General features: G+C 32.3%; 2 protein-coding genes across 2 annotated transcripts; one reads left to right on the top strand and one right to left on the bottom strand.

Moving 5' to 3' along the window:
- The first annotated feature begins 878 nt into the window (after positions 1-878).
- LOC129911354 (uncharacterized) lies at positions 879-13,881 on the top strand. Its single transcript, XM_055989121.1, has 3 exons — positions 879-1,091; positions 1,157-1,665; positions 12,586-13,881. The coding sequence occupies exons 1-3, from the start codon at positions 984-986 to the stop codon at positions 13,754-13,756; spliced, it is 1,788 nt and encodes a 595-aa protein (XP_055845096.1). The 5' UTR covers positions 879-983; the 3' UTR covers positions 13,757-13,881.
- An 806-nt stretch (positions 13,882-14,687) lies between these two features.
- LOC129911712 (uncharacterized) lies at positions 14,688-17,561 on the bottom strand. Its single transcript, XM_055989586.1, has 2 exons — positions 14,906-17,561; positions 14,688-14,824 (listed from the first exon to the last, which is right to left on the bottom strand). Exon 1 carries the CDS (start codon positions 17,078-17,080, stop codon positions 15,071-15,073), a length of 2,010 nt encoding a protein of 669 aa, XP_055845561.1. The 5' UTR covers positions 17,081-17,561; the 3' UTR covers positions 14,688-14,824; positions 14,906-15,070.
- Between the last annotated feature and the right edge of the window lie 204 nt (positions 17,562-17,765).

Here is a 17,765-nt window from a genome sequence, read left to right on the forward strand (position 1 = left end):
CATGGATTTTGAATGATTCTTTGAAAAAAAGAAACCATTTTTTAAATATATCATCGTTCATTGAACATATTTTTGGGAGATGAAACATATAAATTTCAAGCTTTCTATATGAGTTGCACTGGAGTGTCCGTGATAAGTACTCACCCTTTTTTGAAATATAACAAACAAGATTAAATTGAAGTGCCATTAACTTTATAATATTGAACACCTTACAAACTTTTCGTTCATATGACAAATTTCAAGAACAAAATGCAAAGAAAATTACCAGATGACACTTAAACTAAACTTATTGCAACAAGAGCTTCGATTTTAATAAGAATTTTGCTTTAAATATATAATTTGACCTTTTCTTTTTATGAAAACAAGTTTTTACTTTTATTTAAATTGTTGTTTTTAGTTTTTATAAATAATTTCATTACAGCACTAATCGATTTCTATATTTCTTTTCACAATTTCGGATACTTGATGTGTATAAGTAGTTTCAACTTCTTTCCGCCAGGGTATCTACATTGTCCAGTCGTCAATACACATAGTGTTATTTTGATATTTTTCAAAAAGTAAATATATGTATGCTCTGATACAAATGCTGCAAACGAGACAAAACTTAAAATAAAAACAATACAAGTTTTAAATAGAGCCTCGCGTAATTGCACTAAAATAGGAATACTTATAAAACTATCTTTTTGAAAAATTAACGACTAATTCAACGGATATCCGTTCCATAAGCACCTATTCCATTTTCTGAAGTAAAAACAAATTCTTCCAACCATTTTTAGCGCCATCTATCGTAATCATATCCAAATTACAAATGACACTTTAACAACACAAAACAGATGTTTTTTTTATTTTATTTTATGACATTTCTACTTCACTCAAATTAATTTTTGTTTACTTCCTCCTCATCACAATAAAATTTCTTTTATTTTTTCTTAAAATATCATCCACAACAAGTATTTAATATATAAAACAAACCCAGAAGTATTATGTCTATATCGCTGGATGTAAGTTTTTTATCTAGCGAAGGCTTTTCCATTAAACCACCTGCAACAATATTCGATGAGATAGAAGGTCTCTTTGCTACAAGTGATAAGGTAATTTATTATCTCCCATCTCGAGTGAAAGAGTCATCTCATAATGATTCCCCTCTGTTTGTTAGGATTTTTCTCCAAATGTGCCATTCACTCCAAATGATTCTAATTTCCTTAAACCACAAGAAACCATTTCCACGTCTCTTCTCCACGATGACAAATCCTGTGGAATTCCCTCCCTCGTCAACTCTGATTTCCTTCTCAATGAAGAAGCCCACGAAGATCAACAATTGTTTATGGTTGAGTCGGACGGACTCAAACCAATTACATCTCCTTTTATGGTTCCGGGAATTTACAAAAGAATTCCCCATTCGACGAGAATTGACCCGGAACCAACGACAGACAAGGTGACATCGAAAAATGTTTTCATTTGTTCCACCGAGAAATCTGGGAAGATTCTGGCGGCAAATGTATTTAAAGATGCTTATATTAATTTGGAGGAAGAAAGTGTGGAACCTGAACCTCCACCGCCAACAACTGTCAAGGAATCTCCGGCTCCTCCGAAGCCAGATAGCTTGACAATGTTGGCTTATGATATCTTGAAGCTATCGAATAGGGATAACATTGTTATCGATAGGTAAGTTAAATCATTGAATAATTTTATATAGAAGTGACACCGGGAAAAACATCCGCTATGTTTGAGATGACGAGCTACAGTCGCTTTAGGATTGTGATGTTGATTATAACCGAAAAATTCCTGAAAAGCACTTTTTGGTTACTAAACCTTAAGCAGGGTCCCATCTACCTTCTTTGCGACCGTATTCCGAGCAGAGGCAGATTTACCAGAAGGCTGAGTAGGCTGGGGCCTAGGGCGGAAGAATTTAGGGGCGGCAAATTTGGGGACCGATCTGTTCACCTCATAGAAGTCAAACAGATTTTTCCATGACGACTTTTTGATGTCTTGCAGATAGAATTCTATAAAAAAAATTTCCAATGACCTTTTTCTCTCATTAGTCATTGCACATTCCATATTCTATAGACTAAAACAGCAAGTTCGTCACCCCTCAACTAGTAATCGGCATATGTGCCTTTTGCCCATACTTTGTATGAGAAAATCCCCCCTAATACGTAAGTCGTTTGTATACTAAAATTACTTGCTGTGGGAGCTACAATTTGTCTAAATTAGAAATTTATCTTGGCTGTGCCCTTCGCCCCTCTTTCCTATGACACGATAATTGCTTTACTTAAGCCTCAATTTTGGCGTCCAGAGCAAGCCGTTTTTTGTACCGTTTTAGTACAGATGACTTACGTAATAGGGGTGAATGTATTCCCCTTTTCCCACTAACAACCCATACATACCAGCCCAACTACTGGTTGGAGGCTACGAACTGGCTAGTTTATATATAATTGTGTGATTTTTGTTTGTGTGATTTTAAACCGTGATTTCACTTTTTTTTTTTTTTTTATGAAAATCTGAAAAAATATACGTTAAAAAAAATAGAACAATTTCACTCAACAAACCATATTTTAAATTTCGTGTTTTTTTAATAATCACGTTTCTTAGGAGTTTTCACGTGAGAATGAGAAGGGCTAATGAAGCTATCATATGTGTACCTACCTACATTAGAGTGACCGCAACTTCCATAGAAATTTTTTTTTGACGAACCCCATTAAATGTTCAGCCTTTGCAGATTTTTAGATAGCCAAAATTTAAGCTCCATTGGATCTTAAATGGTGCCGATACTCGCTCAAAGTATCAAAAATCTCTGTTTTTTCATTATTTTGGGAAAAAAATTAGCTCTGGCTCCCAAACAGATGGCGCTATTTTTACTATTTATATAATAAATTAGGGGTATTCACGATCCGGTGTAACAAAAAGGTGTAAAAATACAAAATTTTGTTTTCTACTACTACAACTACAATAGACAAATTTTGCACCATTGTATTTTATTTTTGCAATAGGGTTGGGGTATAGCAAAAGTGTAAAAGTGTAAAAAAATTTTAGTCTGTATATTTGGTTGTTTTATTTTAAGAAAATGTTACACTTTTGCACTTTTACAACGATACAAGACCATTTGCATCGAATCGTGAATACCCCTATTAAAAGTATTTTTTTTTTGTTTCTTGAAGCCTGATTTTGAAATTTCAAAGCCAATTTTACTCTGCCCAACCATTTAAAGGTTTTTCGGTAGTAAGTTTGCAATTGTTATAGTAATATGGGTTGACAGATGAAAAAGAGGTGTAACTTTTTTCAGAGACGTCAGATTGCCTTGATTTAAGATTTTGTGGAATCGGCATTAAAAAATACCTCGAAGGCATATATCATATGTGTATACAATACCATTGTCTATTATTGCTAATTTTGAAAATCTCCATTTCGCGATTTGACCCTGAAAATCCAGACTTGCGGACATGAGATTTTTCTAGACTTTTAAGGTATGTTATAGAATGGCAAAATAAAGATTTTGAGCAAAAAAAAACATTCTATTAGCATTAATTCCGAGGTTAAACCCTTATTGAACTGGATTATTTCTTTTTTCCTGAGGTGTTAAAGCTTCTATTGCTGCTCTTTTGAAGTTTTTATCGTTGGAGGCAGTATTTTTAAAATAATTCCTCTCGAAATGGTCACTTCATCCAATTTTTTTGTCAGTGGTGCTTATGGAAAAACCTTTGGAGTCCAGCGCGTCATTTTCCCCTTTTTCTTTCGCTCACAAAACTTTTTTTTACAGATTTTGAATGAAAATCACTAAACAATAACTTCTTTATGCTTAATCTTCCAAATTTAATCAAATCCGCTCAATAGATCTCGCCAAACTAACTAATTTAAGGTGTGCGTCTAATCATGTGAACAAAAAAAACTGCCCTTTTTTCTTACATCAGAGCAAAGAAGAAGTATAAAGTTAACTTCCACTCATCCACAACTTCTTTTTGTTTTTTTTTATTGAGAACTAAATAAACTTTCGAATAAATACAACTTTTTAGTTATTCTTGCACACACCTACAAAAAAAGCAAATTTATTAAACCGTAAATCTGAAGGTTTTCTTACACTTTCTAAGCAATATATAAATAAAAAAAAAATGAAGGGGCAAGGGCGGCAAAAACTGAAAAGCCTATACCTTGAAAATTTGTAAATCCGCCTCTGATTCCGAGACTGACAAATTTGGTCAAATGTTTGGCCTTTTTTTCAAAAAGTTGTTAAAACTTAAAGTAAACAACTCGATTGTTAGGTTCAAAAATAATTGAACATAAAGCGACTAAGCAGAAGCACCACTAAAAGCAGTCTGATGATCGGGTTGATCTACGTGAAATAGCTATAACTCTAGTCAATTAACTTGGTGGTAAAAGTAACTCGTTGAAACTCGATTATCCAGGATTCGATTAACCGGGACGCTCTATTATCCTAGATGAAAAAAATATTTGAAATTTGTTCTCGACAATAAAGACAATCTCTGAGGGTCTCAGTGTCATTTTGGAAGAGAGGAAAATAATTTTGTGGGACAAAGTTTCTCACATGAATCCAATTTTTTTTTTTTAAATCCAACACTTCAACTGCCACTTCACACAACTGCAACTTTTCTTCAAATATTAAATTGTGATAAAAAATTATTTCAAAATAAGTTATTTCGTGAAGCAAGCTCAAAATAATAACATTTTCTTCAAATTTTCATTAAATTTTTCATGTTATTAGCACTTTTATAAATGCACACCAATAACAAAAATCCAATCCAAAAAATTTTCGTCTCAGAAATCTCAGAAAAAAAAAGTGAGCGCTCAGCTGAGATTTTTACTTGCTCAATAGGGCAAGTATTGGTTTCGTGTCAAAAAAAAATTTCGAGGTTTTAATCAAAACTAAGATTACGATGATAGAGAAGTCCAAAAAAGTGGGTTTCGTCATGACGTCCGTCGGTCTGTGCGTCGGTGGGTCCGTGCGTCCATCTGTACAAGTAGCTACAGCCTAAAAGTTTGGACAGATTTTCTTGAAATTTGGTGTAGATGTTTTTTTTTCGTAATTTCCAAGGTTGTTTTTTTTTTTGTTTTTTAATATCTCGCTTAAAACGTATACAAAATTTTCGGCTTATGTCATTTTCTTAAAAACAGCTCTAACGATTTTGATTAAATTTAACACACGTACCTAGTGCTGTTCAAAGTTCTAACAAAACTGCGTTTTTAGTTTTTCTCTAAAAATGCGGATAATGGAAATATGGTATTTCCGTTTTTTTAAATCACTTATGTTAAATCTTTAATTAGTTATTGCAATTTTTTTGAAAACGGCTCTAACGATTTTGATTAATTTTTGCATACGTAATATTCAAAACTTACCTCGGAATTGCAATAAAACTGCATTTTTAGTTTTTCTCAAAAAAGCCAAATAAAAAAATATTTGTATTTAACAAAATTCTGCTCTTCTCCTTCATAAACCAAATTTATTAAAAATTTATATAGAGGCAGCTCTTATAATCTACAAGAAGACTAACATAAAAGTGCTTTGAACTGCAAGAGCAAGTACGTGCGACCCCAGTCGTGCATTTTATTTGTCTTACTTAAAAAATCTCTGAGCTCTCAGAGATCTCCCTTGGTGGGACGCACCTAATGTATTTATTTAAACTCTGTTATCCGTAATAAATTCTTCTATCCGTGATATGAGAACAGCACCTAACAAATTCCTGCACTTCAAATCAGTATCTAATGTTTGTTTGTTTTCGTTTTGTTTTACTAATTTTATTAATAAAAATTTAAATATACAGGGTGTCCCAAAAGTAATGGATCAAACAAAATATGGTGATAGGCCAACTTTAGGGCTCTCAGAATTTGGTAACTTTTTCATCCCAAATCCTTACGGTTTTCGAATTAATGCAGTTTTTGTGAAATTTCAAAATATCCCGACTTTGCAACAGTATTTTGCTTCCTCCGCTCATAATTGATTTTTGTTTTTTACAATTCTTTCACTAAAACATTGCCTAATAATAAGAAATAATTAATTAATCAAAATATTTTTTATTTCATACGCCATTTTGCTGGAAATTAATTAACAGTTCCATGTTTTATAAAAACTCAATTTCTTACTTTTATTTCAGAGCAACACCCTGAAAAAAAATTGTATGGTGTAAAACTGGTTTATTATTTTAAAAACTTGCCGTGTTATTGCAGTTTTTAAAAATGCATACAAATTTCCAAAGTTGAAATTAGAACGAAAGATATAACAATTTGAATGCTAAAACACAGAGGTTTTCAGAGCAAAATAAGAAACAAAAATCGAGGCTTTTATTCAAAGAGGAAATAAACAAACAACAGTCGAGAAAATTTGTTTATTTTTCTTTGTTATTTATCTCTGAAAATCCCTGTTTTGTTGCTTTTAAATTTTAATATCTTTAGTTCTAACTTCAACTTTGGAAACTTTTATACATTTTTGAAAACTGCAATAACACGGCAAGTTTTCAAAATAATAAACCAGTTTCACACCATACAAATTTTTTTCAGGGTGTTGCTCTGAAATAAAAGTAAGAAATTGAGTTTTTATAAAACATGGAACTGTTAATTAATTTGCAGCAAAATGGCGTATGAAATAAAAAATATTTTGATTAATTAATTATTTCTTATTATTAGGCAATGTTGTTTTAGTGAAAGAATTGTAAAAAACAAAAATCAATTATGAGCGGAGGTTGCAAAATACTGTTGCAAAGTCGAGATTTTTTAAATTTCTCAAAAACTGCATTAAATCGAAAACCGTAAGGATTTGGGATGAACAAGTTACCAAATTCTGAGAGCCCTAAAGTTGGCCTTTCACCATATTTCGTTTGATCCATTACTTTTGGGACACCCTGTATATACAAATTTTTGTTTGAAAAAAGAAAGTTCTATTATTCGGAATTTTCGATTATCCGTACTGGGCTCGGTCCTGACCATCCCGGTTAATCGAGTTTCAACTGTATAGAGAGTGTCAAATTAGTGTTTGAACTTGGACAATTCTGCTCGTTTTTGAATAAGGCTGTTTTTTCATATACACTCCTGCTCAAAATTAACGCACGCTTTTTTCTTCTGTAGTTACACTCCGCTTCAACTAAATAAGCACACAAATTTTCAAAGGTATTTTGTCCATTTTTTCCTAAGATTGAGCTTTATTGTTTCATTTGATGATGCTTACCGATAGCTTGTGATGTTGTGAAAACAAATCAGAAAGAATAATTCACAAAGTACCGCTATTTTTTTTCCTGTTATCTTACAAAGCGTTCCATATGGAAAAATGCAGTTTTTTTTTTGCGTCAACTGAATAGACACACGGTCTTTAAAGGTCAATATCTTCGTTGTTTATGGGAGTTTTGAGGTCATTGGCATACCAAATGAAAGGTTGAAATGTTCTTAGTGAGATTTGGTTCTTTAATTAAAATTTAAAAACAAATTAGTAGATTAAAAGCTTTGAATAGTGTCGAAAGAGCTAAAATTGATTTGTCAAATAAATAAAGACTGACCGGGCTTGCTGTAGCTACTAAAATTGATAGGAGTTATAGTGGTGCCTACTCGTACCTCAGAAAAAAAAGTTCGTACAGGAAAAACATGAATTGAGGCAAAACAAAATGGCAAAAATAGCAGTAAATCGATGGAAATTTTGAGATCTGCCTCAAATTCTAGTGACTCTGCGCGAAAATCAAACAAAAAGCTGGTGTTACTGCAAGTGTTTCAACAGTCCGCAGAGTAATAAACAGCACGGATCATTTTAACCCATTAAAAGTCCAAAAATAACCACCTTTGAGCAAGCAACAAAAAGGTTTTCGTTTTTAATTTTCTAGAATCCATATGAGCTGGGAAAATGAGTGGCGCAAAGTGGTTTTTCTGATGAGAAAAAGTTCAATTTTGATGGCCCCGATGGCTTTAATTATGAAACCATCAAAATTGAACTTTTTCTCATCAGAAAAACCATTTTGCGCCACTCATTTTCCCAGCTCATATGGATTCTAGAAAATTAAAAACGAAAACCTTTTTGTTGCTTGCTCAAAGGTGGTTATTTTTGGACTTTTAATGGGTTAAAATGATCCGTGCTGTTTATTACTCTGCGGACTGTTGAAACACTTGCAGTAACACCAGCTTTTTGTTTGATTTTCGCGCAGAGTCACTAGAATTTGAGGCAGATCTCAAAATTTCCATCGATTTACTGCTATTTTTGCCATTTTGTTTTGCCTCAATTCATGTTTTTCCTGTACGAACTTTTTTTTCTGAGGTACGAGTAGGCACCACTATAACTCCTATCAATTTTAGTAGCTACAGCAAGCCCGGTCAGTCTTTATTTATTTGACAAATCAATTTTAGCTCTTTCGACACTATTCAAAGCTTTTAATCTACTAATTTGTTTTTAAATTTTAATTAAAGAACCAAATCTCACTAAGAACATTTCAACCTTTCATTTGGTATGCCAATGACCTCAAAACTCCCATAAACAACGAAGATATTGACCTTTAAAGACCGTGTGTCTATTCAGTTGACGCAAAAAAAAAACTGCATTTTTCCATATGGAACGCTTTGTAAGATAACAGGAAAAAAAATAGCGGTACTTTGTGAATTATTCTTTCTGATTTGTTTTCACAACATCACAAGCTATCGGTAAGCATCATCAAATGAAACAATAAAGCTCAATCTTAGGAAAAAATGGACAAAATACCTTTGAAAATTTGTGTGCTTATTTAGTTGAAGCGGAGTGTATATCCCTGCATCTTATTTTAAATGGCTTTAATATTCTTTCGTCTATTTTTTTTTTTTTTGTGTTTGCTTATTGTTTACCAAGTCGCAAAAATGCTAAACTGCAACTGTATTACTAACTCAAAAACAGATAAACCAAATTTAACAACTCAACCTCTGAAAACTGATATTAAAATAATTTTTTGTTTTTTAAGAAAAACATTTTTTTTTTAAATGGAAGCAGGTGATAGTTCTTTCCAATTACACTGTGATAGTTCGATTTTGCAACAGAAGCGAGACACATCGATTCTAGTTAATTCGAGTATGCTGAATTCAGTGGTGGCAACCGTTTTGAAAGTTTGGCTCAAATTTTCGAGATATTTCGAAAATAAAATCTTAGGTCGGGACTATTAAAATACTGATAATTTCGAATAATTAAGTTTTTTTAAGCAGTTTTTAGTTTAGAGAAAAGCTATTCCTGTATATAGCTATATGTTTAACACTATTCCAACCTAGATTGTTATGTTTCGGTCGCTTAAAAAGCATTTTATAAACAAAAACTTCACTTTTTCATGTTTTTTATTATTTTGTTGACTTTCAAAGCCTTTAATATGGATGCAATTTGAGTTTAACATTGATTCCGGATATTTTATATTATTTGCATAGCATATAATTCCAAAAATGAATAAAATACTGCAAACCTGAAAAAGTTCACTAGTGAAAATCAGTCTATTAAGCTAAGGAAATGTATCAAAACCTGAACTTAAGATTAAGTTAAGATAGTTTTTGGATTTTCAGCTTGTTGTAATTCTTCTTTCACTGCCTGGAGGTGGATTTCGTTGGCGAATGCATTTCTGCGATATTTCCTAGACGTCTTCTATTGAATTTAAATCCGGAATTCTGTGTGGTACATCCAAAGCTGGCATATTTAAATCTTGAAGATATTCTCAAATCACTCTAGCTTGCATTATCGTACATCAGACTAAGATGTGGACAAAATCTAGAAGTGATTTGAAGCGCATGCTGTTCCAGGATATCAGTCAAATATCTTTTATTTTCTTTGTTTTTTTTTCTTTGTAATTTTATGTTGGGATCCCTTATTTTTCTCGGGCCCCTTTTTTTGGTTTTTGATTTTCTTGTCACCAGACAAATTTTAACACCCTACATTAAATTCAACTCTGGAGGAGCTACAGTCACTTTAGGATTGTGTATTTGATAGCCGAAAAATCCCTGAAAAGGACTTTTTGGTTACTTTAACCAAAACTGTAATAAAAATAATGCTATGTAAATGAATCTACTGCCCACAAAACCCATTTCTCTAACTTTTATACTGTCTCTGCACCAAAATCGTTAAATAAATTACCTCTGGTTATTAGAAAATTTCAAAACTTAAACTCTTTCTTGAAAAAATTAAAAGACTTACACTTCGCGTCACTTGAATAGAAACAACAATTTTTCTTTAGAAAATACCGATTGGCGCTTCGGTGAGGTAACTTAGTAGATTTTTTGTTTTGCATTTTCAAAGAGGAACTTTTAACAAACAATGTTGTAAAAACAAAAAACCCAAAACAGAAACCGTATGGCTACTAGTTGCGTTTTTTTTGCATTACTTCACAAAAAACAGTGTTTTTTTTTGCGTCACTTGAATAGAAACAAGCTCTTAAATTAGATAAAAATGATGAAAAGTCATGGACAACACTAATTTTAGTAAAGCAGTCTTAAACTTTGACATTATTTGCACATTATAACCAATTATGGGCTACGAGCTACCATTAGGCATCACAGAAAATGCATAAATAGAATTAAACATTGAAAATGCACTTGTACTGTACACAATCGTGGACCTAATTGGAGAAAGTGATAAAAGTGTTTGGTAACTTCTTACAAATTAAGAAAATGACATTTTCTACAATTTAAGGTTTGAATAAGTGAAATAAACTTTCGTTTTCATCCGGAATGCATCTGTTTTGTTTCTATTGCGTTGTTTTTTCTGGAACTATCCTTGTGCAATCTCTAAGAGGGTTGTTTTTCCACGTTCCTAAACTTCCCAAGAGCTTCTTCCATTATTTCTTTGTAAAAGTTTGCATCTTTTTTCGAAGCGTGAAGCTTCAATTTTGCTATTGCACATCATAAAAACAAAGCGTATTACTATAACACATTTTAGTGCCCTTTGGTGGCGATGCGATAAAAGTTTTATTTTCATAAACCAATGAAATAGGACTAATATTAACGTGGTCCATCTGAGTTGGTATGTTTTCCTTTAAAAAACCACTCCTTACCTTACTTCTTTTCAGTTTGAATGCAACTATAAAATAGTTAACTTTTTTGTAATCTTAGTAGAACTTAAAATGTTGTTATTTTGCATTTTGAGGCTTTTTAAATGCTGTGCACCTTTTATAACTTTCATGATGGAACAAACCAACACATTACCATCGCACTAACACCACGTTTTTGACCGATTTTAGCTGCAAAGTGAATGAAATTGCTGCTAGTTTTTAAATTATTTTTTTCTCTGCTCTTGATTTGGGTCTCACTTGTCTTATTTTTTTATTCAATCACTAGTTTACGATATCTCAAAAATATTCTTATACAAATTTGGCAAATTTTCCAATATCTTTCGCGATTTTGCATAGTGCAAGTGCATTTTCAATGTTAGCTGCTATTTATGCATTTTCTGTGATGCCTAATGGTAGCTCGTAGCCCATAATTGGTTATAATGTGCAAATAATGTCAAAGTTTAAGACTGCTTTACTAAAATTAGTGTTGTCCATGATTTTTCATCATTTTTATCTAATTTAAGAGCTTGTTTCTATTCAAGTGACGCAAAAAAAACACTGGTTTTTGTGAAGTAATGCAAAAAAACGCAACTAGTAGCCATACGGTTTCTGTTTTGGGTTTTTCGTTTTCAGTTCGTTAAAAGTTCCTCTTTGAAAATGCAAAACAAAAAATCTACTAAGTTACCTCACCGAAGCGCCAATCGGTATTTTCTAAAGAAAAATTGTTGTTTCTATTCAAGTGACGCGAAGTGTAATTTCTATTGAAAACTATTTTTGAAAATTGTATCATAATTTTAAAATAAGTACATATATGCATCATTTTTCTTCTTTTTTACGAATTATTTTGATGAATTGTTTATTTTTCTACATAATTTAAACTAACACTAAAATATTTATTGAATTGCTTAACTTATTGAATTATTGTTTATTATCGTATTACTGATTTCATGTGATGAGTTATTTGACCAAGTGATTACTTAATTAAAGATGGTTGAGAAAATTCCAATTTTTCCAATGGGAAAAAATTGAAATTTTCTCAACCATCTTTAATCATATTACTGATTGTCACCCCACAACAGTTTCCTATTATTGTAAAATTCAATTCAAAAATGTATCATTCAACACTAACTTTAAGTTAAAGAATGATAGCTATTATTTATTCCTTTTAACACTATTTTGCGATTGCACTATAAGTTTAAATTGTAAATGGAAAATGAATGAATAAAAATGTTTTCTAATTCTAATTCTAGTAATTCTATTACATTTACATTTATTTATTTATTATACATTTATTTATTACATTTATTTATTTATATATTTATAGAATAACCCATTTATGAGTAAAATTTCCTTATTTTCTTTTATTTAAGGTGTAAATACGATTTATTTTTGTTTGATATTTGTTTCCTTATGACTTTATTAGTGAGATTTCAGAAAATAAAATATCGTGGACAAGCTCCATTCTTTTCAGGAATTTTTAATACAAAAAAAAAAAAATAAATAAATTTTAGAGCGCTAAAAACTATCGGTGTCACTTCTATATATAATTATTCAATTATTAAACCTTTGATTCCCTTTGGGGTCAGTCTTTTAAGCTTTCCTCACTTTTTAGGGAAAGAAACGAGATTATCCGCCACGAAGGTGAACTCAATCGGAAGACAATCTACAGATTCTTGACGCCCAAGACTCTCGGGCTGTCGTCAGAGATGCTGGCATCTCTAATTAAGAATGAATCCCATCGCGAATATCTGCCTCCGACAAAATCCAAGCGTGGAAGACCTCGTAAAAACAAAGAACCAGATAAACCACCACCTCCTGGTCCATCACCAGCATCAGAACCACCACCACAACCCCCTCTAGTTGCCACTTCTCCTCCCAAAGTTCAAAGAACCCGTTCGGGAAGAATAGTTAAATCTGTTTTTGAACCACTTCCGCCTTCTGAACCAGAACCTGACAATGCGGAGCCTGAAAACGCAGCCTCATTCATGCGGAATTTCCTCCGAGACCTCAAAGACTCTGAATACCAATCAAAACCTAGTCCAACACCGCCGCCAGAGTCACCACCACTTCGTACAAAAACCCGAAAACTCTCAGCTGACTCTTACTGTCCAACGTGCAATAAAATATTCTTGGGCAAGCGAATGCAGCACCATTTTAATGCCTTCCCTGACCATCGACCGAATTTGGAGCGTCAGAAGATGTTCGAAGAGATGTCGCTGTTCAAGTTCCTTGTTGGTAAAGTTCAAAGAACATCTCAGGACCAACGTGCTGATGTCTTCCTGAACGAAATATCAGACTTAGTTGAACAACTTCAAGCTCGAAGTTCTCAAATGATTCGAAACACCTCGGGACTTCAGTTTGTCTCATCAAAAACTTCAAAAGTCTTGGGAATCCCAGAAGGTCATTACTCACTCGATGTGAATTCGATTGATGCTCCACCCGATCCAATTGTTAACTTTGAGAATTTAGCACCACCGCCGGTTGTGGTTCCTCGATTGGATTATAATTTGAGTATGTCGCTGGACGATACATCTGCCGAAGCTAAAATGCATCTTTCGGGGGCAATTGCATCGGAAGAGAGTTTACTGCGTACTGTGGATGATTTGATGAAGGAAGGAATGAAAAAGTTGGATCATGATTTGTTGCATCCAACGCAGCCACAAGTGATACATTATGATCATGGCAGTGATAATGCAGTTGAAGCGGTTTCAATGAAGGAGACATCACAAGGAACGCCTATATTGGATCTTTCGTTGGATATGTTTCAATTTAATAGCAATTAAAAGAGAGAATACAAATATACTATACCGACTGAGTACTCATGTTTTTATGTTGAGTTTTTATGAGTTAAGTTAAAATTACAAAAAGTAACGAACAAAATATTAAAAGAGTTGTTTTCTTAAACAAATTGATTGTGTTTTAAATTCTTTGGAAGGTTTGTTTTGTTCTATAACATCAATTTATTTGTGAGTTCAAATTTAAATTTTATTTTTTATGCTTTTTACACAAGATATACGTACCTATAGAAAAAAAAATTGAAAATTTGTTATTGGGATTTATGAGAAAAAAAGGAACAGCGGTTCGAAAGATTCACTCGAATCGAATACTAGAATACGAATACTAGGCTGATAAAGCGGCGAATCACTTTTGAAGAAAGATTTGAATATTTCTATTTCTAAAAAGCGATTAGATTTCACTTTTATTTAAAAAAAAATATTGAAAATTAATGAATTTTGCAACAACTCAAAGAAATAATATTATATTCCAAAATTAACTGGAATTACTAACTGCCCAAACAACAAACAAGAGGTTATTTACCTCAAAAGTTGGAAATTGGTAAAAAATACGGTCTAGAGACGCTTCAGAAACCGCTTTATAACCCGATTTGGTCAGTAACTTTCCAACTTGGGTTTTGTCGTGGTAACAAAAAACCAGTTTTTAACCGGTTCGTATTTAACGCCTCATAAATGTTATGGTGACGTATTTTCACTACCAGTTGTTTATAGGTAGTAGGAAAACCTTTTTCGTCTGTATTTTTAATACCTGTTTGGAGGTTTTTGCCGGTTCGAGCTAGGTTACAAAAAAAAACCAGTATTATGGTTATTTTATAACCTGAAAATTAGAAATTCCTTTTCAAATAAGAAAACAGGTTAAAAAATTACTTATTTTCCTTTTTTTTTATTTAAAAAGTAAAATATAACATACTTTAATAAACTTGAAACTAAAGAATACCGCTTAAAACTAAAAGATAAATCTTAAAACTAAAATGTAAATCTTACAACTAAAACATAAAAATATAAACTTAATAATAATAGTAACAAAAAAATGAATCTGCTGCTGTTGAGTCGTCACTGAAAATAAAGTTAAATACAATTTAATTAGAATATGAAGAAAAAAGTTGGATCAAAGTATTATAATGTAAAAGTACTCACCGGTATCATCAAAAACGAGTCTGCATTGTAATTTCTACCAGTCCTCTGATGGTTGGAAACATTGTTTGAGGCCAGTTAACATATTTTTTTTTCGTATTTGGCCATAACAGGGTTGATCCATCGACCCAATTCTTCCGAACAGCAGTCACGAATTTTCCGCCATTCTCAACTGTTTCCATCACTCGTAACATTTTCTTTTTTTAAAGAATGAATAAGAGGAAAGAAAACAGATTCAGTAGTATTTAAAGGAACTTTAAAATATTTTGAGACAATATCATCCGTTTTCCAAAATTGGAAGACATTTTTTGTTTCCCCATTTGACTTGTAGACATTTAAAAATTTCGAATAAAATGGTTTGTCGTAAAAATTTTGTTTTTGCGCCAAGCTCGAACCATAAATAACAGCAATGTCATTTTGAAATGTTGCAAATTCCATTCGAACAATTTCTTCAGACTTTGTTAAAAAATAGCAATCTGCTTCATCGGAAGATTTTAGAACAAACTCTTCAAATTCGACAGCTCTATAAATACCTGCTTTACAACCTTTAATTTCACATATTTTATGTTTATCTAGATTATAGAGCCTTGGAAACGTGGTCGTTTTTAGATGGTTTGTTGTGTTTTCAAAATCCTCTGAAATTTTATTTGCAATTTGTTCAAGTGTCCTATTTTCCGATCTTATTATATGTTTTAGATATTGCAAGCAATTTTCGTATTTAAATGCACTTATGTTGTCCAAAGGACCATGGAATTTCACATCATCTGCAATATGATATAAGTTATGAATATTGTAACTTATATTTTCACTGCCATAGATTTTAGCAAAACCTTGTATGAACGATTTGAACAGGATTTGTGCTATATTTATAAAGTTGCTCGATTTTTCGCTCAGACAAATTGAAACAGCACAATGTAATTGCATGAAATTCTCATATAAATCTTGGTGAATTTCATTTTTCAAAACAATCGGACCCAAGTATAATAAAAATGTTCGAAATTCCGTGGCCTTCCAAATGCTTATAACATCAAGTCTGCGTACAGTTCGGTTGAATTCACATGGCATAAATGTTAGCATTGACACTAACAAATCAGAGATTTTTTCAATGTTTTTCGAAGACAGGTTTGTTTTTAAGGATCCGTTCTTGATCCATAAAAGCAATAATTTTTTCATAATACCCAAGCATATTAAATGCATGTAGTCCAAAGGAAAATTATTGATCATATCGATTGGAAGGCTTTCTAATGGAGATGGAGATTGTATATGATGATCTTCGTGGATCTTATTCCGGAAAGAAACATTCGTCCTAACTGATTTTGATAAGTTTGGGAAGCACATTTGGTGAGTATTGTAGCTATAATCACCTTCTACATTACACCTTTCACAAGCAAAATAACCATCATGTCCTTTTATACCTTTTAAATAAGACCGAACAGGGGCATCACAAATGAAATTTCTTATTTTAAACTTAATTGTTTTTGAACCAATATTCAAATTATTAATCGTTTTAGCCTCTTGAAGAAACAATTTCAAAAATTCATCAACTTTCGAAGGTTTTGCCATTCCGTAATAAACACCGATTACAAATGGCGCCAAAGAAAAACCTTCTGGTGAGCATAAAATTGGCCAAAATTGCCCTTCATTGAAACTTTTGCTTACAGGTATTCCATCGATATTAAAATCTAAAAATATTTCTGTTGGTAATTTATCAATACTTTCAAAAACCTTGGTCAAAGCACGAACTAAACCGAAATGCCAGTATCTGCCAGGAGGAACATCAAAAAAATGTTGTTTTTCCGCGATGGAAGTATGTAAAAATGTTCGAGGTTCTAGGGGCAAACAAGGATGAGAACAGTGCAAGATATCAAGTAAATCACGCAAGCAAACATGGGTTAGATTGTATTTGACAGCCCAGTTTTTTAAGTTTTTCGAAATGTTTTCCGAAGTTTGTTTTACTAAATCAAAACCGAGTTCTGCACTTTGTTCTTCCAAACTATCACAATCACTATCAGAAATTACATGTTTTGAAGACAACTCTTGATGACGATGTTCTACAAGATTCGATTTAGTAAAGTTTACATCAGGAACACCTTTTGCACGTATTTTTGTTAGCGATTTTTTAAGTTTTCTTTTATACGTTGATTTACTAAAGACTTTATTTTTTATAATCGAATTCATATCAAAATAGTATATTGTTTACCATTGATTGGAGAAATAAAAATGAATGAGGAGAATGACAGATTGACAGCGATAAGAAAATAAAAGATCAAGAGGTACTACGTTTACATGGTGGATCGAGTTTAACAATTGGACTCGCCCTTCAAGCAAACGAGTCGGGCCTCGGTCCGAATCGGTTCCGACCTCGACTACGAAATGGGTCGCACGGCGGCTTTTCTGTGTCTTTTCTGAACTCGGTTTTCTTGCTTGAAGTGCTAGTTCGTGTTTCGATCGTGTTTTGGATTAATGTTTATCAAGAAAAAGAGGACCATTAGGTGTGTTTTTTATTACTACCGGGCTTAATTGGTTCAAAAAAACGCCTTGGGGCTTAGCGAGAAAAATTGGTAGCACTGCATACTAAATGTTCCGAAATCAGCTGACACAAAAAAATATAAAGTTGTAATATTTTTCGCTTTTGGGGTTTCTTGTGTGTTTTTGAAAAAAAAAAAGATTAACTAACTATTAAATAAATATTTAAAATAATAATTGTCATTCCAAACATCAGTTTTGATGTTTTTAAACAAATTCTAAACAATTTACGAACAAGTTAATTTGGTAGCACAGATTTATGCCCCATTCACAATATTGCGAGACGACGAGACGAGAGCGAGACGTTTTTTCTGAATGTTTTCGATTTAAATAAAAA

Source organism: Episyrphus balteatus, chromosome 2 (genome assembly GCF_945859705.1).
Source record: "Episyrphus balteatus chromosome 2, idEpiBalt1.1, whole genome shotgun sequence".
NCBI lineage: Eukaryota > Metazoa > Arthropoda > Insecta > Diptera > Syrphidae > Episyrphus > Episyrphus balteatus.

What these genes read in the sequence shown, in the direction of transcription:
- LOC129911354 (XM_055989121.1), top strand. Translation starts at nt 984, where the DNA reads ATGTCTATATCGCTGGATGTAAGTTTTTTATCTAGCGAAGGCTTTTCC. An exon ending in TCTTTGCTACAAGTGATAAG is followed by an intron (nt 1,092 to 1,156) that starts GTAATTTATTAT and finishes TCTGTTTGTTAG; the next exon opens with GATTTTTCTCCAAATGTGCC. An exon ending in GATAACATTGTTATCGATAG is followed by an intron (nt 1,666 to 12,585) that starts GTAAGTTAAATC and finishes CTCACTTTTTAG; the next exon opens with GGAAAGAAACGAGATTATCC.
- LOC129911712 (XM_055989586.1), bottom strand. Translation starts at nt 17,080, where the DNA reads ATGAATTCGATTATAAAAAATAAAGTCTTTAGTAAATCAACGTATAAA.